The sequence below is a fragment of the Artemia franciscana genome, chromosome 8, assembly GCF_032884065.1.
Source record: "Artemia franciscana chromosome 8, ASM3288406v1, whole genome shotgun sequence".
NCBI lineage: Eukaryota > Metazoa > Arthropoda > Branchiopoda > Anostraca > Artemiidae > Artemia > Artemia franciscana.
Window position 1 is genome coordinate 16943477 of NC_088870.1, and position 26137 is coordinate 16969613.

The 26137-nt window shown below is 34.7% G+C and overlaps 3 protein-coding genes across 3 annotated transcripts in view; 2 read left to right on the forward strand and 1 right to left on the reverse strand.

Moving 5' to 3' along the window:
- Positions 1–4232, forward strand: part of LOC136030062 (cytosolic Fe-S cluster assembly factor NUBP2 homolog) — a 27405-nt gene extending 23173 nt beyond the window's left edge. The window contains exon 5 of the mRNA XM_065708689.1: positions 3958–4232. Coding sequence (XP_065564761.1) covers positions 3958–4155 — 198 coding nt within the window. The 3' untranslated portion in view covers positions 4156–4232. The remainder of the gene's footprint in view (positions 1–3957) is intronic.
- Positions 4233–6263: 2031 nt separating this feature from the next.
- LOC136030061 (calmodulin-lysine N-methyltransferase-like) lies at positions 6264–7698 on the reverse strand. The gene has a single exon (XM_065708688.1). It carries the CDS (start codon positions 7696–7698, stop codon positions 6856–6858), a length of 843 nt encoding a protein of 280 aa, XP_065564760.1. The 3' UTR covers positions 6264–6855.
- Positions 7699–7733: 35 nt separating this feature from the next.
- The window catches only part of LOC136030631 (glycylpeptide N-tetradecanoyltransferase 1-like), a 37666-nt gene continuing 19262 nt past the window's right edge, over positions 7734–26137 (forward strand). The window contains exons 1-5 of the mRNA XM_065709700.1: positions 7734–7915; positions 11710–11812; positions 15842–15959; positions 22458–22582; positions 25226–25320. Of these exons, the coding sequence (XP_065565772.1) occupies positions 7842–7915; positions 11710–11812; positions 15842–15959; positions 22458–22582; positions 25226–25320 (515 nt within the window). The 5' untranslated portion in view covers positions 7734–7841. The remainder of the gene's footprint in view (positions 7916–11709; positions 11813–15841; positions 15960–22457; positions 22583–25225; positions 25321–26137) is intronic.

The following is a 26137-nucleotide window of genomic DNA, read 5'->3' on the forward strand; positions in this document are numbered from 1 at the left end:
GTGGAGTTGGGGGGGGGGGGGTAATTTTGAAAATTGAGGTATTTGTAACTTACGAAAGGATGACCAGATCTTAATGAAATTTAATATTTAGAAGGATTTTGTGCTTTAAAGCTCTAATTTTAATTTCCGACCAGATCATGTGACATTGGGGGGATTGGAGGAGGAAACCGGAATTCTTGGAAAACGTGAAAATTGGGGTATTTTTATCTTACGAATAGGTGATCGGATCTTAATGAAATTTGATATTTAGAAGGAATTCATGTCTCAGAGCTCTTATTTCAAATCCCAACCAGATCTTTTGACATTGGGGGGAGTTGGAGGGGGAAATCTTGGAAAACACTTTGAGTGAAGGAATCCGGATGAAGCTTGGTGGATAGAATAAGCAAATGTCCTTGATACGTGATTGACGGAATCGTGCTGGATTCGCTCTCTTTGGGGGAGTTGGGGGGAGAGGTTCAGTGATTTGGTGATTTTGGTGCTTCTGGAAGTGCTAGGACGATGAAAATCGGTAGGCGTGTCAGGTAGCTGCAGAAATTGACTTGATAAAGTCGTTATCCCAGATTCGACCATCTGGGGGGCTAAAGGGAGAGGAAAATTAGAAAAAAATAGGTATTTATAACATACGAGTGGGTGATCGGATCTTAATGAATTTTGATATTTAGAATGACATCGTGACTCAGAGCTCTTATTTTAAATCCTGACCGGCATTAAGCGTTTTATTTTCCTTTTAAATCAATCTATCGATTCATAGAATTTTGTTAGAGCTCATAGCGTATGATCTCTTGGCTCTTAGCTCTTCATCCCTCGTCACAAGTGCCATATGAGCTCTTAGCTCTTGTTCATAGCTGGGAAACCGTTTTTAAGAATTTTTGAGCATACAATATTTAAATTGAATCCCTTACCACGTAAAGGGAGACGAAGACAGTGAGACAATGGGAAATGTTATGGTGGATTGGAAGGTGATTAAGGTACTTGGGGCAATACATTCTGTCTAAGCTTCAATATCTAGACAAGATAGGGACTTATTTTCTATTAGGACTTATATTTTGAAGCTGGGAGTTTTTTTAAGTTAATCTTGGTTTGTTATTAAATTCATAGAAGGATCCCTGAAACTAGTCCTTCTATGGGCAAGGACTTGTACAAGGCCAAACTGACCAGCAATGGCGAATATGAAGGAGCATTTTAACCGAAAAATGAGACTTATGGTCTGGATAGGATAGTAAAAACTCCAGGATATATTTTAATTGTATATTTAGATATTATCTTGATTCTGCTGTTAGTTTGGAACTTCTTTTAGTTCTTTGATGTTTTTTTTTCCATTGTGTATCATTTTCTATAGTTTCCCACTTCTATATATTTAATGTTTTCTTTTGTTTTGTTTTTTTACCCTGAGGACCATTTTTTGATTGTGTCTGCAAAATGAATTTTTCCGCCCTAAATTCCGGTTGTGCTCCAGGACTCATTTGCCATCAATGATCACCATTAGACTATCATCATTACAAGTAAATAAACATTTAAACTACATTAATCGTTTACTTTAGACTGAAAGGGCAACAGAGATGACAAATAGAAATATAAATTGTGCCTCTCTGGAGAATGGTTTATGAGAATCCACGTCAAAAAGTACCGCTTATGTATTGTTACCTTTTGCCTAAAATGGCAGATAACAAAATAGTATCCCTGTAAAGGGTTTATAATGTATAAAACGGGCTAATATAGTAGCCTGTTCTGTAGTTACAGTCGTAAAAATTGCCTATAAATTGTTCCTACCCATTTTCTTGGAAAGAAAATAATGCAAAAAAATTCATTATTATTAACGATAAATGAGCTCTGAAATTCATTTTTTTTTTCCTGCGTTGAAATACAGGAGAATTCTTTTGGGCAGAATGAATGATCTTTGTTCGTTATCTAAGAAAACACATCATTTATTAATAAAATGTGGTGCTGATTTTTCGTACAACTTGTGTAAGAGAAACGCTCGTAATAGGGCTTGGGATTATATCTGTAAAAATTAGCAAACTGAAACTTTTTAATTCTTATAAGGTTATTTTTTCGGAAGATGAGAGCAGTGCTTTTTTCAGTTTTGCTAAATGTCTTTTTTATTGTCATTTTTGCTAAGTTATTTAAGAATATAATAAAAGTAGACAACTTAATGTAAGAAGAGTTCATGCTATGCAAGGCTAATTAACGTTTGCATTTATTATTTAAACTTGAAAATTTTTGTAATAGCAACTATCGTACTCCTATAAAAAACAAGAATTGTTGATAATCTTAAATATGATGGCTCTGAGGTTAGAAATAAGCTACTAAAGATTATGAATATGATTTTTGAAAAAGGGGAAGTACCTAATGATTGTAAGAAAACCTTAATTAAACCACTGTATAAGAAAGGTGACAAGAGTGAGTGTCGTAATTATTGAGGCATTAGTCTAGTATCTCCAAGCAGCAAATTACTTAGTATTATGATACTTTTTAGACTGAGAGATGCGGTAGAACAAGTTTTAAGAGAAGAACAGTGCGGTTATAGAAAAGGTAGAGGATATTTCGACCAAATTTTCTCTCTTAGGTTAATAATTGAGAAGTGCCTTCGTTGTCAAACACCTTTGGTACTCAGTTTTATAGATTATGAGCAAGCGTTCGATTCTGTTGATAGAAGAGCTATAGCAAAAGTCTTATGCTTATAAGGCATACCAGACAAATACATTAAAGTGATATGTGCTATGTACGAGAATAATACTGCTGCGGTTAAGGTGGGAAATGAGGTTAGCAACTGGTTTTGTATTAAATCAGAAGTTAAGAAGGGTTATATTATATCCTTATTTGTATGGATCATTTTGATGGACTTTGTCTTAAGGAGCACAGGAAAGGCAATTTGAAACCACGGAATCAAATGGGGGGGGGGACTCTCCTGGACTTGGATTATGCTGATGATTTAGGCATATTAGATGAAAGTGTAAGCATAATGAATGTTTTTTTAGAAGTTTTACTAGTTCAGGGTGCTAGAATAGGTTTGAAAATTAATATTAAGAAGACTAAGTGACTAAGGCTAGAAATAATTGAAGACGAAAAGGTTACGTTGGATAACGAAAAGATTGATCAGGTGGGCAGTTTCACTTACCTTGGCAGTATTATTAGTAAAGACGGTGGGAGCAGTGAAAGTTTGAAGAATAGTACGAAAAATGTCGTTCAATCCTGCTTTCTAGGGCTATAATGAAAGAAAGGTCGAGATGGCTAGGCCACGTTCTGCGGGTGAAGGATGACAGATTGCCAAAGATTGTCCTTTTTGACTATCCATCTGGGGCTAAATGGAAAGTAGGTCATCCTTGTCTGGGTTGGGAGGATGTCATAAATAAATATTTAAAGCAAATGAAAACTTCCTGGGAGGGTTTCAAGAGGGAGGCCTTGAATAGATTGGGTTGGAGGAGGAGCGTGCGTAGCAGTGTTGGCCTCAGGCAGCTTGGTGCTGCTGTGAGTTTTTAGTAGTAGTAGTAGTTTGGAATCAGGACAGATGAGTGGAGGGTCGAGGCTGAAACATTTGTATTATTCTCTGGTTTTACAATAGGGAGTTTTTTCCTTTTTATTTGTTCTATATGTCTTCTTACATTGGGAATCCTGACTACAACGCTAGGTTGAAACTACTGACTTCTACTCTAGACCTGGTAAAAACTACTCCTTTAGTTATATACTCAGCCACTTTACATATGACCATCTAATCCGAATTTAATGAAGGTGCTATTTATACTGAATTGAATTACTATTTTGTTTAATGATTCCAGTCTACTAAAGGTACGAGTTCGTCTTTTTAGGCTAATGCCTACTTTGAAAAGTAAGAAAAACAAAGAAGTATGGGGTAAATCTATAGTATACGTGATATTTATATGTATTTTTTTTGTATACTATATACTGATAAAGCTAGAGATTTTTTAAACCCATGGATTTAATTGCCTTTTCTTCCAGGAATGTACGAATATTTTCTCGAAGGGAGGAGGTGAGGCTCTGGCGATTCACGCCAAAGTTCCATTTCTGGGATGCATTCCGATCGACCCTCAACTTACACAAGCTCTCGAGTCTGGAGTTAGTTTTATTGATTCATTTGAAGGTTCTAATGTTACAGAAACGTTCAAAAATATTGCTGCTCAGATAACAAGTTCTTAGACGTTGTTTTTCGTTAACTTAAGTGTAATTTGTGTTTTGCGAATGAGGGATGTAAATAAGAATCTTATAGAATTTAACCTGTAAACTTTTATTCTGCCTCGAAAAGCTGTTATAATGTATATTGGATCGAAGTTTATTGCGCCACTTGAATACAGTACGCAGTTTAGCTATTATAAAGCCATATTCGGTCTCCTGCCTTGAAATATGTGGCTTTACTTCTATTTTCCAAAACAAACATACATTTGGGTACCATCTAGGATTTGCATGAGAAACATCAAGCGTGGCTCTTGCTATATTTTTTCTTTGATGATTGAATTTTTAGGCAAACTGTATCAGATATTGATAAGAAATCTAGCTGCTGGTAAGATAAGTTGTCTAGTATTGCCCGATAAAATCATACCCGTAAAGTTAATAATTAAAACCTAATTAAAGATATATATGATTTTATTAAAAATGAAATAATTGCTATGACCTTTTATAATCACAAAGATATAATTGTAAAAATAGTGTTACCTGCTTTAAGAGTATTTTTGATTGGATCCAAATAAACTTAGATCTTGAGCTTAAATCAGGATTCTAGTAAATCTAATTAAGCCTGTTTTCTGGTTTTCTAGTTCCGCTGAATAACGCAGCATTTTCAGTGATTCTAATAGTTTTTAGTTCTTGTTCAAACGATTTTAAAATGTCGAAACTTTCCGTCTTGTCCTTTTCACTTGCTCTTTGGTGATTGTCTTTTTTATCCACGCGTATTTACGTTTTCTTCTTGTTTGCTTGCACGATGCAAAATATGTTTATTTTTTTGCTTGATAATATTTAATTACGATTAAAAATAGGGGAAAGGTTCAAAATGTACTCATTTTCTTATCGTAAAATCCACTGACGTCGATCCATAAATATTAAGTGGGGGTGGCAAAATGTATTTTTCAGTATGTTTTTGTTTTCCAGTTTTTCAATGAAATAAAGAAAACATAAAGAAAAGGCATTTTTCAATGAAAATACCACCCTCAAAAAGATTTTTTCAAAACCTGGGCAAGGCGAAAAATCTGGGGGGGGGGGGGGGCTTGAAATGACCAGTAATTTCGGTGCTTCTAATTTGATGCCCATCTGGCTTTTGAACCATTCAATATGAAATTTGGCTTTGTTCTGCCTTGTTTGACCATTTGAATAATAATATATTTCAATACATTAATAGTTATGTTTCATACTATCAGAGTTCATAACTCTGAAGCCGAAACTACTTTTAACATGTCTTCTTTTGCAAGATAAATCATGCTGTCTACATTAGTAAATTCCCCAATTACCAGAGAATAAAAAATTGACAGTGACATGAAACAGGAGGGTGCAAATGCGCCAAAAATATCCTGGTTTAAGTATGAGGCTTTAGATTTCTTGTAAAAACAGCTAAAATAGTATGGTATCATGTTTGAGACATAATCTAATGATGAAAAATTTAAATAATGTTGTTTTACATTTTATAAGGGGATAAGTCACGCACTGGTAGCTTGACAAAATATTACAATATCTTCTTTTTTAGTTTCCTTGACCAACTACAAGGAATTTACTTCTAATGTACTCTAATTGATCAAATGGGTCTCAAACAACTAAGATTTCCTCGCGATTTTTAGAAAAAATATTCTTAAGAAATTTGAAATAAAGGCTCATGAGCAGTGACCTCTCTTTCTTTTGTTTTATTTTAGACAGCGGTTTTTAGGAATTCATTTGCTTGGCGTTAAAAATTTTAATAGCTACACAATAAAACATTTCTCTTGACACTCCGTTTCTAAAGTGGTTAAAATCCAGCTTTAGCATAGTTATCTTAATAAGCTTCTAGTTATGACATTTTACTTGCCATTGCATTTCGTTCAAAATTATTTTCTTTACGATCCGAAATGTGGCTATATTGAAGCACAAATTTCTTTTATTTGGTTGAGGGTTATTTTGTGATTTTGATACAAGCTAAAAAAAACTTATTATTTTCCTACTTAATTCTATCATCTCTTAAAAAAGTATAGGAAGTTGTAGACTGAAATGCTAATTTCCTGCTAATTTCATTGACAACAAATCCTACAACCATGCGTGGGAAATCCTAAAGTAGTGTAACCATAATGTAATGCTCAGAAATATTTTATTAAGGGGCGAAAACCAACAAAAGTTTAAAATCAAAGTAAAAGTCAGGAATAAGGAAAGGAAAAAAACACATTGAAACACCCGTTTAGGCAAAGATCGTAGGTTGAAAATGGAATGCCGTAATGTTATCAAAAATCAAGGTTAGACACAACTGAAAGCACAAACGATTTTTAGAAGGTTGTAAACCTTGACAAAGAGTTAATAAACAATTGCTTCAATTTTTGGTGAAACTTTAAAATTTTGCAGTACACAAGATTTCGTTGAGATTCTGTGAAAGCAATTTACATTAAATATTTATTTTGGACTACGCTAAAAGTGAATTAATATGTGAAAATTGGACGGTTATTACGCGTAGGTATTATTACAGTCTGATATGTCCCATGACATGAGGCTCAATAAAAATAATGCCAAATGGTAAACATCAAGAAAAGAAAAAGGAGTATTTTCGTTTGCACTTTGGACAAAATGAGTACATTTAAAGACAATCACAGGACAACAACACATTTACTTTGGAACATTAGATTTTGAAACATATAGGCACATTTAAGTCACACATTGGATGGGAATGGAGATTCATTTTAGGATTGGTTTGGAAAGCTTCAGAAGTATTGGATAATGTAAGTCTGGATTGTAGGACATGTTCTCCAAACACAATTTTTCATGACGGTTTGCAATAATTGAATCATAAGTGTCAACCCGATGAATAATAAAATTGTACGTTTGGCACATTGAAATAAAATTGTCCAGACTCCCTCCACGAGCTGGAGCAACAATAAATGCTAATCCCCCGTCTTTTAGTATTGTCCATATTGCTTTAACTAAGGCCTTTCTGCTTTCTTCAAAAAATAGACAATCAGCACTTAAAAGAATATCAAACTGATTACGAAGGCCTTCTACTCTTTCCATGTCAGTCCAGTCAAAAGTAGCGGTGGCGACTTTTTGAGCGGGAAAATCATTAGCTTTGATAATATTGGCCACATTTTGGACGGATCTTTCATTTCCATCTGTACACAAGACATATTTAGGAAAACTTTTCACAGCTACAGCCAGTGCTGCAAAACACGTCATACCCCCACCAACTTCAATAATCGTCTTTCGTTCAAATAATGGCTCATTGTTCAAGCAGACATAGGTTAAAATTTCTTCTGATGGCCAAATACAAACGTTTCCTGAGTTGTTAAAGCCGGCAAGATCTTCTTTAGTGACAGTTTTGTCAACTTCTCTTATCTTTAAGATAGTGCTACCTAGCAGAAAATAATGCCATGTAACATCACCATCTAGAATTTTAGATTGGACGGGAAATAAATCAAAGGATCGAAATCGTCTAACTGAAACTTCCTCTTCTGATTCTGAAGAGATTGATCTAGTTAGCAAAGCATCAGCTAAAATTTTCCATCTTTTTTTAGATGCTGACATTTTAATATCCTGATTACACAAATTTTAATCACAAAGCTAATTCTACTCCATTCTAAATTTCACTACTATCATCATCAAATGTAAATAAATAGTGAGTATAAACTACAATATAACTTTTACTTAATATTCAAGCGACAAAAGCGATGACAAATAGTAATATTAATGATACTAGTCTGGAGAATGGTTTGGCGGAACCCGTGTCAAAAAGTACTGAGAGGTAAAATATTGAAGCAGTTACTCTTGATAATTTAGGCCTGTTATGTCTTGAATAGGTAGGTAAGCTTGGTCTAAATTGCTCTTTATCCCTCAGCAAAGAAAAACAATGAGGATTATTAGCAATAAGACAAATCCTGTTTCTGCCTGTTTCATCAGGGGTAGTTGACCAATCATCTAGGCTATAGCATCCAGATTTAGCAGAGTTGTTAGCCTACTTTGTGCATAAATATTTACCTATGAAAAATGGTATGGTCTGATAACAAAAGATCATATGCCTTTCTATGTATGTATTCACCATTGCTTACCATTGCTACTCTGGTGCCCTCCCCCCTGCAATATGTTTGGTGGGTGTCCATGCTTGATTGAGTGGTTCAACTGCAGTCTAGGGTCTTTTAAAGTTGTTAAGTAAGCAAATGATATCTCACAGATTTGATATTCTGCTCAATTTAGGGCTTTGGAATTTTATTGAATATCTAGGCCTACCTCCACAACTTGTGATGATTGAGCAATTGTTAACCCTTTAGGAAGGCTAACCTGGAGCTAAAACAATATAATGAAATAAAAGATGGGGTGGAATTGGATTTTGCCATTCAAAACTTTTCCCAAATGTAATCTTCTTACTGTAAAAATTGCATGTCCTCCTCTCTGCCCCTGTCAATTACACAAAATTAAGCAGTAAATTATATTCAACTTTGGGGAATAGCTGATTGAAACAGAAGCAACACCAAAACATTATTCATGAAAATCAGCTATATTATAGCCAAAAGTAAAAATTCAGTTAATATTTCCAGAATATTCTCTTGTAGAGTTTTATATTATTTTCAGTCTTTTTTTTTTTTTACAAATGGTTGATCTTTATTTCTTACCTGATATCTGTGTTTGAAGATTGATTGTAGAGTTTGTGGCAAGTAACTGTAAGTGATTCTTCCCAACAGTAACCAAAACTCTAAAAAAGAGTAACTACAAAATGAAAAAGAGCTGTTTTCGTTTTTGATATTCTTTTTTTTTTCACTAGGTGATGTATCTCTTCTGAAATATCTCTTCTTGCAAGATGCATGTACCTCTTCTCTTTTCAAAAAGAGATGTATCTTTTCTCACACTCCTGCTTTTTAAAACTTGTTCAAATTAAAAGCTTGTTGAGTTTCAATGTTTCTATATGAAAATTTACTTTTAAGTTGTTGTTATCCTTTGTCTTTGTGGACAGGTTTTTACTTACTTCACTTAATTTCTACTGAAAGGGAATATTTGTCCCAATCTGGTACAGATTCTCTCAATACTGTTTATTTGTCTGTTGAAAGAATCTTATAAGGACTGGTAGCTATCAATGTGTAAATACAGTTAAAGCAGGTAATGGGAAAGCTAGAACATGGAAGATTAGTAGCCTAAAACAGCTACACTACAGTGTAGCAGCAATTCTCTGTTTATTTTGGGGCAAAACTAACATCACACCTTCATAATGCATTTGACTGCCAGGCTGCCAATCAATATTTTTCTCTCAGGAAATCAAATGGAGCTTTTCATAGTTGTTCTATAGTGATCAATGGGTTTCAAGATCACAGTAGGGTATGCATTATTTTTGTAATACCAATAGCATTGGAGTATACAACTAACTTCATCCATATGGTAACAGCAGTATGCCATATACATACTTCATACTTTGAATACTATGCTCCAGTAGCAGTATTAGAGTAAATATGATACAGTACTTTTGATAAAATGTTACATATAAAATTATAGAGTATGATATTTATGGCTAGTTTATAGTTTGTTACTGAATTAGATTACATGGTTAGTTGCAATTCAAAAAACTATTGATATTTCCAACTGCAAGACATTCTAAGTGATGATGATTTTGCAAATTTTACATATAAAACATCTTTTTTCTCAAAGTAAAACTGTCAAAACACATTTTGTTCTGCTAAAGTTATGGAAGCTTTTGCAATTCTGCTACTGGCAACTTTTGAACTTTTTGCACACCTGGTACCTAGGCTAAAATACTCAATACTCATGATAAAAATTTTGTTGTAAGGTCCTGAGTTCAATAATGAAGCTCTTACTCCTGAATTCATCTATACAAACTAAGCATTTCTTCATAGACTTGGGCCATTTTCATAGGCCTGCACAAGAGACACCCTTGGACAGTCTTTTTTAGCTTTCTGATTAAAGTTGCTGCTAAAATTTTGACCCAATACCCTGTTCAGCCACAATGGGTCCCAAAGATTGATAGGGGAACCAGTATTCAGTAATATATTTTGGGCTCTTAAATAGCACAAATGAACCTGCAATTTCCATTTGAATGAGCCGTTTCCCTCAACTGAATGACCAATGGGTTGATACAATTTTATCTTATAGCCACTAATTTTTTTTAGATTCAGTCACTTGTGCAGTTTTAGATCCTATAATTGTTATAATTGGTTAGTAACAGGTTTAAATTTAGAGCTTTTCAGTTTTACTATTAATTAGACTACATATAAAGTGGTAGCCTAATTAATGACATGTTGTTACAGGCTTATCTTTGTGAGACTATGATGAGAGGATTTGTGTTTATTTTCATTTTCTGCATATTCCCAGTTTTAGAATTTAAACTGTTTAAGTGAAATAGTATAAAGTTGTATCTTTACTTTTCATTTTGTGTTATTATTCTTTTTCATAAGCCTTTGTCTTTACTTGTATATGTAATCATAGTTATAGTTAATCTTGGCTAATCATGGTTAACCTTGTATTTGTTGGTTATGGAAGCTTTCAGGCCAAGCGCTGCATGTAGTTTTTCTTGTCTTTGTCTTTTATGTTCAAAAAGATTGGTTACAACTTATATTATTTAGTACATATATTACGATTTATATATATCCCTCTATGCTTCATGGAACGTTTTAAGCCTGGTGCTCATGGGGCCACTGTTTTGAGACTAGAATTGCTAACCGATTGCGATGCAACTGCTTTGTGACCATGGCCGTAAAGTAGAGTGGGGGTCTGTCCATGAAGCAATCCAGATGGGACTTGTTTTCAATCAGTCTAAAACCAGCTCCGTATAAGCCTCCAGTAATGGTCACAGTTGCGTTACAGGGTTTTGTCTCAAACATTTTCCAGAGCTACTGCGTTGATATTGTCCAATTATTTTGGCTCTTAACATGTCAGACCAGGAATTAAATGTGAAATTTGTAGGAGAAGCATGAAGAGTTAAATAAATTCTATTAAAATATAGTTTAATAATAATTATATAAATATAATAAAAAAAATTCTATCTGTTTGAGCCAGTCCTTTTGCTGCTAAGAACAGACAAGACTCTGCATTCTTTTTCATGTAGGAATGGACCCAATACTCCCTCTGAACCATATGAAACCTGCAATACTCTTGGTAATCGATTAAGTCTTCCTTGTTGGAACTCAACATAGTTAACCACACTGCACTGCTAAATTAGATAAACACAACTTATTCACAACCACTCGCGTCCGTGGGTGGAGACATGTTTAATCTTAGTTGTAAACTGGTCGTAAACCAGCTGCAGATGAGACTATTTTCAAACCGCTGTCTTGAAACAGTTGCCCCAGTGGGTGCTAGATCCTAAAGTTGATGCTTGCATCAAACTTAGTTATGGGGGGAGCTAAATTTTTAAAAATGAACATATAAAAAAGTTATTATTCAAAACCTAGGGGGGGGGGAGTCTCAATGAAAACACCTAAAAAACGTATATTCAAAATAATGTGCCACAACCCCTCTCAATTCTTGTCCCTGGATGTTTTCAGCCTTGTCATCACCCTTTCTATACTTGTATCAATAGTAATATGTATTTTGTAGCAAGAAAAAGAAGAAGACTAAGCCTGCTGAATCTAAATCAAGCATTCCCACTGAAACCAGTGATGCTGCACCATCAGCCTCAGGTCATTCATTTAGTATTCAGGTATTGTTGCTTTTGTTTTTAGTGATAAGTTCAGTTGATTTTGTTCAATCTTGGACTTTGGGGAATTTACTAACTTGCTTGTAATTTTTAATGACTGTTTTATGTGACATTTTTGTAAAATAAATAAAAAAGCAGCCATTTGAGCCATTGTTTCATGGACTAGCCACCAATTGGTTTACCAACTGGCCAAACTCAATGGACAGGAGAGAGTATCCATTGCTAAAGTGATAGCTTTTGTTAAGTATAATTTTATTTTAATTAGATAATTTTCCACATTGTGTCTTGAACTGGTGGCTTTGCAGTAAATAAAAAAATCTACTTTTACACTATTGATAAACTGTTTAAATTGTAAAATCATCACAACTAGGATGTCTTATCTTATTGTTGATCCTACTCAATAGACAGAACTGTTCTAATGGAACAGGACAAGCGTCCTAGGTGGTATGGCTGGAGGGTGGCTGGGATTTACCCCCCCTGGGCGCTTACTACCTCCCTCAGAAAATATCCCTCTCCCGTAGAAAATACCCTCCGGTAACCCCCCTCCCCCCGGAAAATAGCCTCTGTGGAAAATAAGGCTGTCCAAATTCGAGAGTTTTATTTGATTTTTTTTTTAGTTTTGGTGAAAAGTGCTAAGGAATGGGAAACAGGGAAATTTACACACCAAAATTATCTCAAAAACTTAGTAAAAACAGCAAATTCATTTTTGTTGAAAAGACTTCCATACGAACTTCTGCAATTTTTAGCGGTAGCAGGCTCTAAATTAGAAAAAAAATTGAAGAAGAAGAAAAAATGTAGAAAAAAAAATCATCAACATTAAGCTGAAAACATATGACACAAAAAAGTTTAAGAAGGTTTTCATTCCTTTGAAAGGATAGTTGGCTTTGGAAACTAACACATTCCTATGGTTTTAGGTTTTTATCGACGAAAGCGTTGTCAAATTCTGCGAGTTTGTTTTTCTTATCTTCCAATTGTAAAACTACCATAAATCGCCATCAATAAATAAGTGAAACCAAAAACTAACAGAAATTACAATAGATAATCCAGTTAAACTCAAAACCAGCAAAAATTTGAAGGAGTATGGCTGACAATACCCATGTCTTCTCAAGACCAGAACATAATTTACACTTTAATAAAAAAAAAAAAAAGAAGAAGAAGAAGCAAATAACTATATATTGTCAGTTTGATATACATATTCTGATATTTATTCCTTATAGTCTTAATACTTTTTTATTTGTTAACGTCAAGAAAGTGAAAACATTAAAAAAAGATTGTTTTCATTAAAGTGCAAATTATATTCTGGTATTGAGGAGTTGGGGGAAGGGTGTAAACCCTACGCATTTTAATGTTTGCTTGTTTTGAGTTTAAATCGGTTGTTTATTGTAATTTATGTTCATTTTGGGTTTAATTCAGTTATTGATGGTGATTTGTCGCAGTTTTATGCTTTTAAAATTATTTAAATTTTTTTCGCTCTTCACTATTCTTTGAAAAAGTTGTTTTGTAGAAAAAGTTTTTAAAATTAATTTCTGTTCATTTTTATTGACATAGTCTTTTTCATAGAATTTTTTTTTATTCTTTTGTTTTTTTTTATAAACTATAGTTTTTAATTTGAAGGTTATTTGACTTTATTTCGGCTCATTTTTGGTTTAATGAGGCAATTTACTTTTCTTTTAAAAACTTGTTGCTTATGTTTCCCATTAACAATATATAAGTAATTAAATAAAAAAAAACAAGTTTTGAACTGAAAATAAGGAGCAACCTCAAACCTTAAAACGAACAGAAATTATTACGTATATGAAAGAGGTTGCCTCCTCCTCAAGACCTCGCTCTTTGTGCTAAAGTTCTTTTTATAGAATTTTAGAATATAGTTTATTGCTCTAATTAAATGGCCATTGTATTTCAGGAATTGCTCTTAAAGAATTAGGAGAAAAAGTCAAACTTTTAATGTAAAGAGCAAGGTCTTGTGGAAGAGGAAACTCCTTTCATATACGTAATAATTTCTGTTTGTTTTAAGTTTTGATGTTGCTCCTTACTTTCAGTTGAAAAAACCTAATTTCTGATTATATTTAAATTTCTGATTGTTTTTAAATAATACCGGGAAATCCGGCTCTCTCTCCATGAAAAAATTATCGTACTTGTGCATTATACGCCACTCGCTCAAGTTTACGATGTGTAAAACTCGAGAACAAACCGGTTTCTTCATTAGTTTGTTCATTACTTTAGGAATAATTCTAGGCTATAAATTTGCGCATTAGGGGGGGGGGGGTAAAATATAGCGGGCCTGCATGGAAAATGTGCTAGGCACAGTTATTCTGCATATTACGAAGTAAGAATTGTTTTCTGAATTCAAGCTGTCCAAATACTTCCCCCTCCCCCCTTATGTGCAAATATATAGCCCAAATTATATATTTCCCATCTATTCTGTCACTTGTCTTTGTCTTATCTCGCTCTAAGCTGAAAGAAACTAACAGAGAAACCGGTTTGTTCTCGAGTTTTACACAGCCTAAACTTGAGTGAGTGGCGTATAATATACAGGTACCGAAATTCTTTCTCCCTATAGAAACGCCTAGAACTGGCTGAGGCCTGTGGTGTAGTAAGCTTAACTTGCACTCAATGCACAATACCTTTCTAGCCCCTTACCCCCTTTATTCGAAAAACATATAATATCATGCGTAAAATATACTCAGAAATTGATAAATAAATAAAGTCATAGGCTCAAGCTAGATTTTAAATTTGAGACAAAAAAAGTAGTTGAGAAAACAAGAAAAAATTCTATATGTATATCATCATCTAGAATTGGTTCAAAAGATACCTATTATTTATTTTACGTATTTACAAACATGTGTTTTAAAAACACACAGTTCTAAAACTATAAAATCGTAAATATTTTTTTTATAAGGAGAAATATATATATTGAATAATAAAGTCCTACTCTCAGGTTTGGAAAAATATCTTTTCCATATGAGATAATAAAAGTAAGAAATTCTTAAGGAGTTTTAGGTTCAATTTCTTTTCTACTGCAGAGTAACATTTTATATTCACACATTTCGACAGAGTTCTATTCCATTGGAATCGGTATTATGGAATTCATCCAAATCTATACAACATTTTTCATGGTTGTTATCAGCAACATGTAACCAAGGCGGACTTAAAAAAAAAAAAAAAAATTCTTCACAAAGGAACCATCTCCCCTGCATATAATTATATATACTAAATTAAAAGTATATTCTCTATAAATTAATTATTATAAAATAAAATTATCCATTTTTTGGTATTTTTGCTTTACAGACCATTTGACACTCCTTTGTGAGCAGCGCCCAGGGCATTGTGTCCCTCCTTGCCCCCTCGCTACGCCACTCTTGGAGGGGGGCAATTTTTCTCCAAGGTGGTTGCATTAATCAGTTACTAACTCATATACAATTTTCGAAAGGGTGGGGGTGAGGTTCTCTCAAGCGGAATACTCAGGAACCAAACAAAGCAATCATTAGGTTTAATGAGAGAAACACATGAAAGATAAATTTACGAAAGTTGAGGGCAAGCCTATGAAATTTGCAAGAAAACTGGAAGCTTGACTTTGCAACATTTAATGGCATGTAATTAACGTCGAACCACAGAATTGATCTCTCAAAAAATACACTCATGTTAATACAGATATCAGGCTCTGTTATAGGAGGGATTACCCCTTCCGTCTCAGAGGGGGTAATGGATACACCTCTTCGCCCAGGATTGATCCAAATACTCGACCCATTAGATTTACCCTCTACCCTGTTTACATAGACATTTTAAGGGAAAGATTAAAATTTGCGAAATTGAAATTTCACATTATCGGCCCTTGGAAGTACTTTATATTTATCTATTATTAATTGTCAAAATTGTACTATAAAAAAAAAATCAGCTCGTTTTTGCTGTAGTGTATAAAGGTCAGCTTATAAGGGTTCTTAATAAGTATAAGACTGCTGTCTTCTGTCTTAAAAATATACTTAATAATTACTGATTATTTACGCAATTATTATAGAGGGTTTCATTTTTCAGAATCTAAGAGATGCTGTGGGCCTTATAGCTAATCATTTGCCAACCGCGCCGAAGAATGAAGATGCTGCCAAAGTGAAGGCCTACCAATTTTGGAATACACAACCAGTACCAAAATTCCGTAATTCTTATTTTGTTGTATTTCTTTATGAAATTTTTCCGTGGTGTTTTTAGATAGGCTTTTGGACCGTGATTGTACATCAGAAATGGCTGAATTAGCCGTTTGTGGAAGCTTCATACCCTTGTGCTCAAAACCAAAGGGAGTATATCGCATTTTTATACTTTGTATGGAAGCAAAAATAAGGTTTTTATGCTTCATACTTACTCTTTTTTTGCAACAGTTTAAAGTAAAAAAAAAAATTGTAAAAATGACAGTTTAATGCTGAATAATGTTTTTTTTTCTATATTGCGCAATAAATCAAACTGTGTAGTCTTTGAGCTTGAGAAACTACAACATTTTTCCCCCCAATAATAGTCATATTTGTCCAGGTCGTAGATGTCACTCCTTTTTCTTGTATGAAGCAGTCCACCTGCGTTTTTATAAACGGGAACTATCAATAAAGACCCCGCTGGTCTAAGGAAACGAAGAGAAACAGGCCAATTTATAGAAAAAAAAACACAAAAAAGTTAGATACACTCTTATGTCTGTCCCTAAGCATAGATGCCTCTCCGCTACTTCGTATGCAGTATCTTAATTGTGTCTCTGAAAACGTCACCAGTCGGTAAAGACCCTGTTAAAGGATTCGGGGAATGGCTAATTTCTTGAAAGTAGCGCGAGGATTGCCCTTACGTTGGGCATGGCTGTATTATAAGGATCCATCTCCCCTACTCTGTATGACGTAGCCTACCTGCGTCTCTGGAATCGTTACCAGTCGACAAAGACCCCATTGAGTATTCGTAGAGAAGCAATGGCTCATTTCTGTAAAATAGTGAGAGGCACGTCGTTATGTCCTGACAATGACGACATTAGTAAGGTTTATGTTCGCCGTGTAAGACCCTGCTCGTATGTTATTTCTTGAAGTACTACTGCTTGTTTTTACAAAGGACGACAATTTCGCTGTTATTTGCTACGTTGCTAAATTTTAGCTTTGTCTACTTACCGAATTACATTTATGAAAGTTACTTCGTATTTTTTTCTTTTTAGACTGAAAAAGATGTTGAGAAGGTTTGCAATACTATGAAAATAGAAGGTTTTCCTATTTTTAAGCAAATTGAATTATTCTCAAAGGAAAGTTCTAATTTAAATAATAAACCCTGGCTCAGTGAACGGATAAATCTGAAAATAATGAAACCAAGTATAGAAGTATCTTGCCGTTTTGGTACAATTTACAGCTGTTGGCTTGTCACAAATACGGATGTTTCAACAGGAACATGAACATTTAGCTCAGGTTCCCCAGAGCTGTAAAAATCGTAGAAATCTTTCATATTACCTCTGATAATAAAGTAGGTTCACTTAAAATCTTTTTACAAACCTGCACTACCATTGTCTTTATTAGGGGCGGACTCACAGAACTGAGTCAAAGCTCAGGCCACAAAGGCACATCGGCTCCACATCCCTTAAAAATATAAAATTAATAGCCTTAGTTGTTCCCCCTTTGGTGGGGCATTTGGAGATAAAATTTGCCTGTCTCTTTTTCCCCTTCTGCAGATGACCCTTCATTGATAGTGTCTGGGTGTCCACCAATATTTTCCCCCTTCCTGAGAGTACCTCCCATAAGCTTCAGACTACCTGGAACAAGCAACACTTGCCAGGTATCAGTTCTGATTAGCATTTGATCCTCAAAACTGGTGGTTGCAAGAAAAAAATCTCTCCCACCCTGGGCTGCTTTTTAAGGAATCTTTTTTTTTGTGCCATGGGTTTCGACTCATATGTCTGTGGAGATTGGCTCCGTGGCATGATTTTGGGAGCCATTACTGGCTTCAGACCGTCCAATCTCGGCAGCGTACTATACCAAAACCCCCTTCCCGAGAGTACCTCCCATAATCTTCAGACTGCATGGGACAGACAACACTCGACCTTTAAAAGAGAGGAAACAGTCACCCACCGCTTGCCAGGTATAAGTTCTGATTAGCATTTGATCCTCAAAACTGGTGATTGCCAGAAAAAAAAATCTCTCCCACCCTGACTGCTTTTTAAGGAATCTTTTTTTTTTGTGCCATGGTTTTCAACTCATATGTCTGTGGAGATTGGCTCCGTGGCATGATTTTGGGAGCCATTACTGGCTTCAGACCGTACAATCTCGGGAGCGTACTATACCGAAAACCCCCTTCCCGAGAGTACCTCCCATATGCTTCAGACTGCATGGGACAGACAACACTTGAAATTTAAAAGAGAGGAAAGGGTCACCCACCACTTGCCAGGTATCAGTTCTGATTGGCATTTGATCCTCAAAACTGGTGGTTGTAAGAAAAAAAAAGTTCTCCAGCCCTGGGCTGCTTCTTAAGGAATCTTTTTTTTGTGCCGTTGTTGTTGAGTCATATGTCCGTGGAGATAAGCTCGTTGGCATGATTTTGGGAGCCATAACTGACTTTAGTCCGTCCAATCTCGGCAGCGTACTATACCAAATACCCCCTTCCCGAGAATACCTCCCTTAAGCTTAAGACTGCATGGGACAGACAACACTTGACCTTTAAAAGAGAGGAAAGAGTCACCCACCACTTACCAGGTATCAGTTCTGATTGGCATTTGATTCTCAAAACTGGTAGTTGCTAGAAAAAAATTTCGCCCTCCCTGGGCTGCTTCTTAAGGAATCTTTTTTTGTGCCATGATTGTCGAATTGTATGTCCATGGAGATTGACTCCTGGGCATGATTTTAGGAACCGTTACTGGCTTCAGTCCGTCCAATCTGGGCAGCGTACTATACCAAAAACCCCCTTCCCGAGAGTACCTGCCATAAGCTCCAGACTGCATGGGACAGGCAACATTTGACCTTTAAAAGAGACGAAAAAGTCACCCACCACTTGCCAGGTATGAGTTCTGATTGGCATTTGATCCTCAAAACTGGTGGTTGCAAAAAAAAAAAAAAATCTCTAACCCTAGGCTGCTTCTTAAGGAATCTTTTTTTGTGCCGTGGTTGTCGACTCATGTCCGTGGAGACTGGCTCCGTGGCATGGTTTTGGGAGCTATTACTGGCTTTAGTCCGTCTAATATCAGCAGCGTACTATACCAAATGCCCTGGCCCATGGTTGGAATATGAGCAGCACAACCAGGTTGTGATTGAAACTTCAATGTTAGGACCCTACTATACTATTCTCAGAGGTACCTCGGGAAGGTTCTCACCATTTCCCCTTTTTTCGATCTGCACTCGCAAAATCATCACCTCTAGTGCAACCAGCGTAGTGAAGGACAGAGAACTGGGACATGATCACCCCTTATATAAACTTTACACTATATGGAACTATTTTGGCTGTCCTAAAAAAGAAGGTGAATAAAAAAATTTAGTTAGAATTATGTTTCCGTGAGCTAACAGAGAGTGTTCGTGATATTCTAGAACTTGCGAATTTTCTTCAGTTAAGAAATGATAGTAGGTGACTTTTTTGTTTTAAGTTTTATATTGTGCTTTTATCAAACAGTTCGTGGTAACAAACTGTAGTAAGGAGCGACCCGGCTCAATAGTAACCAAAACTCTAAAACATGGAATTCTGATATCAGTAGCTACATAAAAAGAATCGCATTTTAATGCTGATTTCAAATATATAAGTTTCATCAAGTTTAGTCTTACCCATCAAAAGTTACGAGCCTGAGAAAATTTGCCTTATTTTAGAAAATAGGGGAAAACACCCCCTAAAAGTCATAGAATCTTAACGAAAATTACACAATCAGATTCAGCGTATCAGAGAACCCCACTGTAGAAGCTTCAAGCTCCTATCTACAAAAATGTGGAATTTTGTATTTTTTGCCAGAAGGCAGATCACGGATACGTGTTTATTTGTTTGTTTTTTTTTTTTTTTGTTTTTTTTTCAGGGGTGATCGTATCGACCCAGTTGTTCTAGAATGTTGCGAGAGGGCTCATTCTAACGGAAATGAAAAGTTCTAGTGCCCTTTTTAAGTGACCAAAAAAATTGGAGGCACCTGGGCCCCCTCCCACGCTAATTATTTTCCCAAAGTCAACGGATCAAAATTTTGAGATAGCCATTTTATTCAGCGTAGTCGAAAAACCTTATAACTATGTCTTTGGAGACAACTTACTCCCCCAGAGTCCCCGTGGGAGGGGCTACAAGTTACAAACTTTGACCAGTGCTTACATATAATAATGGTTATTGGGAAGTGTACAGGTGTTTTCAGGAGGATTTTTTGGTTGGGGGAGGGGTTGAGAAGAGGGGGATATTCTGGGGGAGATTTCCATCGAGGAATTTGTCATGGGGGAAGAAAACTTCCATGAAGGGAGTGCATGATTTACTAGCATTACTTATAAAAAACAATGAAAAAATAAATATGAAAAAGTTTTTTTAGCTGGAAGTAAGGAGCAGCATTAAAACTTAAAACGAACAGAAATTATTACCCATATGAGGGGCTCACCTCCTCCTAATACCCCGCTCTTTACGCTAAAGTATTTTTAGTAATGTCAACTATTTATTCTACGGCTTTTGTGATTCAGGGGTCATTCTTAATGAATTGGGACAAAATTATATCTTTTACTAATAAAAAGATTCGTAAAAAATTAAAAGTTCTAGTTGCCTTTTTAAGTAACCAAAAAAATTGGTGGGCAACTAGGGTTCCTCCCCCGCTCTTTTTTTATCAAGATCATTCGACCAAATTATGATAAAGCCATTTAGCCAAAAAAAAAAAATATATGCAAATTTCGTTTTAATTATTTCTCTACGGAGAGCCAAAATCAAAACATGCATTGATTCAAAAACGTTCAGAAATTAAATAAAAAAAAATAAAAGTTTTTCAAATGAAAGTGAGGAGCGACATTAAAACTTTAAACGAACAGAAATTACTTCGTATATGAAAGGGGCTGCTTCCTCATCAACGCCCCGCTCTTTACGCTAAAGTTTTTTACTATTTTAAAAAGAAGAGTTGAGAGAAAGAGTCAAAATTTAGCGTAAAGAGCGGGGCGTTGATGAGGAAGCAGCCCCTTTCATATACGAAGTAATTTCTGTTCGTTTTAAGTTTTAATGTCGCTCCTTACTTTCAGTTGAAAAAACTTGTTTTTTTTATTTAATGTTTGTTAGGAGCTGAATAAGCCATTTTAAATTCATAATTAAATTTGAAGGTTTTTTTTATATTAACCAAATTAATATGTTCTTGCGAGCTGTTATTAACGAACTAACGGCGGAAAAAAGAAAATTCTTAGCAACAACTAGTTTTATGGAACGGGCCTTATATCATCCATTCTATTGAACAGTTTTCGCCCTGTTTTGAAGCAAAGTTCTGAAAAAATATTTATTCAAAGACATTATAGGTTAATCCGAATGTGTAAAAGATTAGTTTATTATTTGTTTTACCTTATTTTTAATCTTAAAAACGCAGAGGTTCTTATCAACGTATTACTTTGTAAAAAAAAAAAGTCGTTTCGAATTCAGGAAAACGCAAAAAGATTTTTTTTTTTTTTTTTTTTTTTTTTTTTTTTTTTTTTTTTTATGAAGCAATTCCCGTGCAAAATCATGCTGGACATCTTGATATTTTGCAATTAGATCAAAAGATGTCATTTAGAAGTCTTATATTAGCAACAATTGATATTTTCCTGAATTAGACTCTTTGGTGCAAGTAATGATTTTCAAATGCCTTTTTTTCCTTTTTTTAGCATTAATAGGCTTTCATAAACATGCTGTTTGTTGTTGGGATTTTCAACTAATTTGTTTCGGGCAAGGTTTACCCCACTTTGTTTTTACAAAAGTGTCGCTCAATTCTGGCCTTTTGATAGGCTGCAAAATATGGTTTTAACCCACAAAAAGTTGGCTAAAATTCAGCATTAAACTTTCAGTAGATGTGCATCTGATAGTTGCTAAGACTGAAATTTTACCATTTTTTATAATAAGTTACATCAGATTTAATTTCACAGTTTTATCAAAAAGCTTAAATTTGCTCTAACAGTTTCAAACCATAAGTTTTACCGTTAGTTAAGTTAGTTTAACCGTTGGTTATTTATAATTTTGACAGGTAAACCACTAATCGATAAAAATATGTGTCGCAAGTTTGAATTTTGTGTTTTTGGTAGCTCTTCAAGTGCAATAAATTAGATAGGTGCTTCTTAAGAGGATTTTCGTCATATTTATGTTGCATTTTACTTCATTATCAGTGGATTAGAGGCCGTGTGCAAGAATTTTAGTGAATTGGATGAATGGAGTGTAATTGAAGACGCAGAAGGACTTACTCCTGATCCAAAGCAATAAAACCGACGCAGCAAAGGAATAAATACAATTAATTTAAATCGACAAGAATAGAAGCTATTTTACCTTTAAATCAGGAAAGGAAAATTACCTCTAGCAAAATTCGTATATGTAGTGTGAGCAGAAAGTATATGATAAATTCATAAGGTGCATATAATTGAGTCGTGACTTCTTAAAACTTATAGTATCAATTTTAGATACGGCCATAGAAATTGCTCAAGAATGAGATTGCCAAAAAAGAGAATTGCAATTGCAGTTGATTTATAATCACCATCTATTTCAGATGAGGAAATTGATACCTATGGTCCCATAGAGCCAGACAAGCCTATTTCAGAAGTTCGAGCGGAGCCATATTCATTACCTGATGGATTTTCTTGGGATACTTTAAGCCTGGATGATCCTAAAACGGTATTTGTTTCCCTTAGTTCCAATAAAATAAAATTGACCAGGGTTAATGACACCGAATTACCAACAGTAATTATCCGCGGTGAATTGTCTGGTATGAAGTATAGGCAATTAGGTAGATATTTGCTTAATATTCGAGTCGAAAATGAGTTGTTCACGTGCCAAATTGGTTTGCTTCATGAAACAAACTAAAAAAAATGCATACTGCTGTTTTATTGTATTGTAGACTGATGGTTTGTGACCTACGGTACAACCATAGGCGTATTAATATAAGTATAATAGACCTCAGACAACATTTGTTTTAGTGATCTCTTCTGTGATTTTTCTCCTAAGGTAGTGGAAGCTGGTAAAACCAATTATTTACTTCTTGTTTTCTATTACCTGACTGATTGCCACCACTCTTGTCCAATGCCTGGCGGCTGTTTGCCTGGCGACTGTTTATCTGCTCATGCATTGCAATACTTTTTCTATATTACCTATATATGGTTATCATGAAAAACGAATTACGATGACAAGGTGACGTTAACGAAAGAAGGATGATAAATTTACAAAATTGGACTTTTAACCCATCCCTCCGGGGCTAAAGGAACGGTGGATCGTCCCCGAATGGGATGGGTAGGGGTCATAAGAAGAGATTTAAAAGAAATTAGAACGTCATGGGAGGGAGTAAAGAGTGAAGCTATGAACGGATTGAATGGAGGAGGAGCATGCACGAATGTCTTAACCTTAGCTGGCTTGCTGCTTTAATGTATCGTCAGCTGTGTTAGTATCCAGGTACTGTAGAAAATCTGTGGGTATGTTGCACACCTGGTTTCCGTAAATATTCGGGTGGACGAATTACATATTGTCTGGTAAAGCCACTGGTCAGGCGCATGATTGGAAAGGAAGGTAATAAAGGGTGATAGTTTGCTCCTCCCTAAGGACTTAGCATAGCACCGTATTGGTAAAGCAGGGGTATAACGTTATGTACCGAGTGACAAGTATAATGGGGATCCAAATCTTCGTCTCGTAGTGCTGCTCATAAGATTGCCGAACATCATCAGCGACTACTAAATAAGTATCAATTCCCACTGTAAATGTTATCCCTGGAGACTATCCAAAATCTAGAGTCTGTTTTGCAAGAAAAGATAAATTATTCTTGGGAAGTTTTTCAAATAAAGTTGGTTGGAATAATGAAGATGGCTGAATGCTTGGCAGATCTACACTCAGTCTAAAGTAAGTTTTGGAGTTCATGTGAAAGCGTTTGTGATCTCCGTTGCATAGATATATTTTAAGATTCCATTGGTTTTAAAGACTTCAAAATAACAATCATAACAATGATTTTGTAGCTAATAATGCACAAAATTAGAAAAGAATGCTGAATATTTGACCCTCTTGTCAGTCTTTCTGAATAGTCAAAAGGTAAAGAACAAGAATAGAAGAAGAAAGAACAATTTTCTTTTGTGGTTTTAGGTGTATGTACTTCTGAGCTTTAAGCCTAGATAATGCGCCTAACTACATGTGAGTACAGGTTTAGTCAAATTGAATAGACAAATTGTTTTCAGTTTTGATTGTTTTGTTTAGATTGAAAAGCTCTTCACTTTTGTACGTTCGGGAAGGTTCAAAGTAAGATTATTTGGCATTAAAATACAGATGGGTTGGGTATTACACTGTTACCATATGTGCCTCGTTATAGTCACAGCCATAGAAGATATATTTCTGGACTGATTTTGAATCAATCAGAGTTAAGTGCATAAAAATTATTTGACTCTGTAATGCTGCCTTTACTATGATTGGTCGAAACTCACATGAATTTGTGGTTCTTACAACTAGTATTCTGACTAATCATTTACAGAGGGTTGATATTAACTAATGCTTGTTGTGAAGGGCTCACTTATCTGTTTTATGTGGAAGGAATCATCAAAAATCTTGGATAGTGAATGTGATGTAATAATGTGCAGCTGGTGCCAAATAAATGATAAACTGGTATTTATATTATTAAATTTCTATAAAAGTAGTTGCAGCTTCAAATGAAGAGCACAATTTGCAACTTTCATGGTCCTTGAAATGTGTAGCTGGATATCAATTAAAAAGCTGTTTTGAGCTGTGTCAGTTGTAGCAGCGTCACTTCGAGAAATTTAAAGATCTTTACCGCTGTATATTTGAAGGAAAAATAAAAATGAATTTTCATTTTTTCTTTTTCATAGCTATTAACATGTGTTTAGTAATATACTGAATTGTAACCAAGCAAAACCATGTCATAATCATCTAAAATCACGCAATCCTCTTAAGAAATGTTAGTTATTGTAATTACTCAAGAATACTGCTGGAAAAGGGTCTTACTGGGGAGGGAAATAATTGTAACACTTGTTAACATTCGCATTGGTTATTGTTATGTTGACTTCATTTCTCATAGATTAAAATTTTGTACATCCCAAAAAATATAAATTGCTGTCTATTGACTTCCTGCCCTAGAAACTACTTAGGCTATTTGGACGATTTAGTCAAATTTAGTAATTCTATTCAATACCACAGATACACACAGGTTCAATTTTGGGGAGGGGGAGGGGTCATTTAATTGTTGTCTTGGAGGGCTAGATAAAAAATATGTATTGAAAAATATATTTTCTTGTGTCCAGATAATTAAATAATGTTTTTCACTTTCAGCTTCAAGAAGTTTATCTTCTCCTCAATGAAAATTATGTTGAAGATGGCGATAATATGTTTAGATTTGATTATTCTCCAGAATTTCTCCTTTGGTAAGAGCCTATTTATCGTCGTTTTTTTTTTTTTTTTTTTTTTTTTTTTTTTTTTTTTTTTTTTTTTTTTTTTTTTTTTTTTTTTTTTTTTAATGAGATTGTCACAAATACTGCTTGATCCATATTTCTTTGGAACTTAAAATCACATTATCGACTTGAACGACTTATCTTGATGATCTTCAGTACAATAACAGTTAGAGCCCACCCACCACAAATGGTTGTTTTTCAGGCAATAATGACAAAAGTGAATTTAGATTGTGGTCAAAACAATCAGGTGTGTAAAATGTAGCAGTTTCAAAAGCTGCCGACACTTTAGCAGTACAATTTGGGTACTTTGTCAGTATTTGGGTACAATTGGGTAAAGTATTTTTATACGTAAAATTTGCAGAAAAGTAAAATTATAACTTAGTATAGCTTGCAGTTAGAAATATGAATAGTTTTCTGAATCACAATTAACAATGTAATCTAATTCAGTGGCAAGCCATATACTAGCCATAAATATCATACTCCATAATTTTGTACGTACCATTTTATCAAAAGTAAAGCATCATATTTACTCTAATACTTCTGGTTGAGTATGGTATTGAAAGTTTGAAATATGCTGTAAATAACTTACTGCTGGTACTTTGTGGATGGAGTTGTACAGTCCAATGCTGTTGGTATTGTGAAAATAATGCATACCCAACTGCATGCTTGATACTCATTGACACTATACTACAACTATAAAAATCACCATTTGATTTCACTGGATAACAACATTGATTGGCAGCCTGTCAGTCACATGAATTATGAAGCTGTGATATTAGTTTTACCCTAATCT

Excerpts from the sequence above, each read along its gene's own strand:
- LOC136030061 (XM_065708688.1), bottom strand. The coding sequence starts at position 7,698 with ATGTCAGCATCTAAAAAAAGATGGAAAATTTTAGCTGATGCTTTGCTA.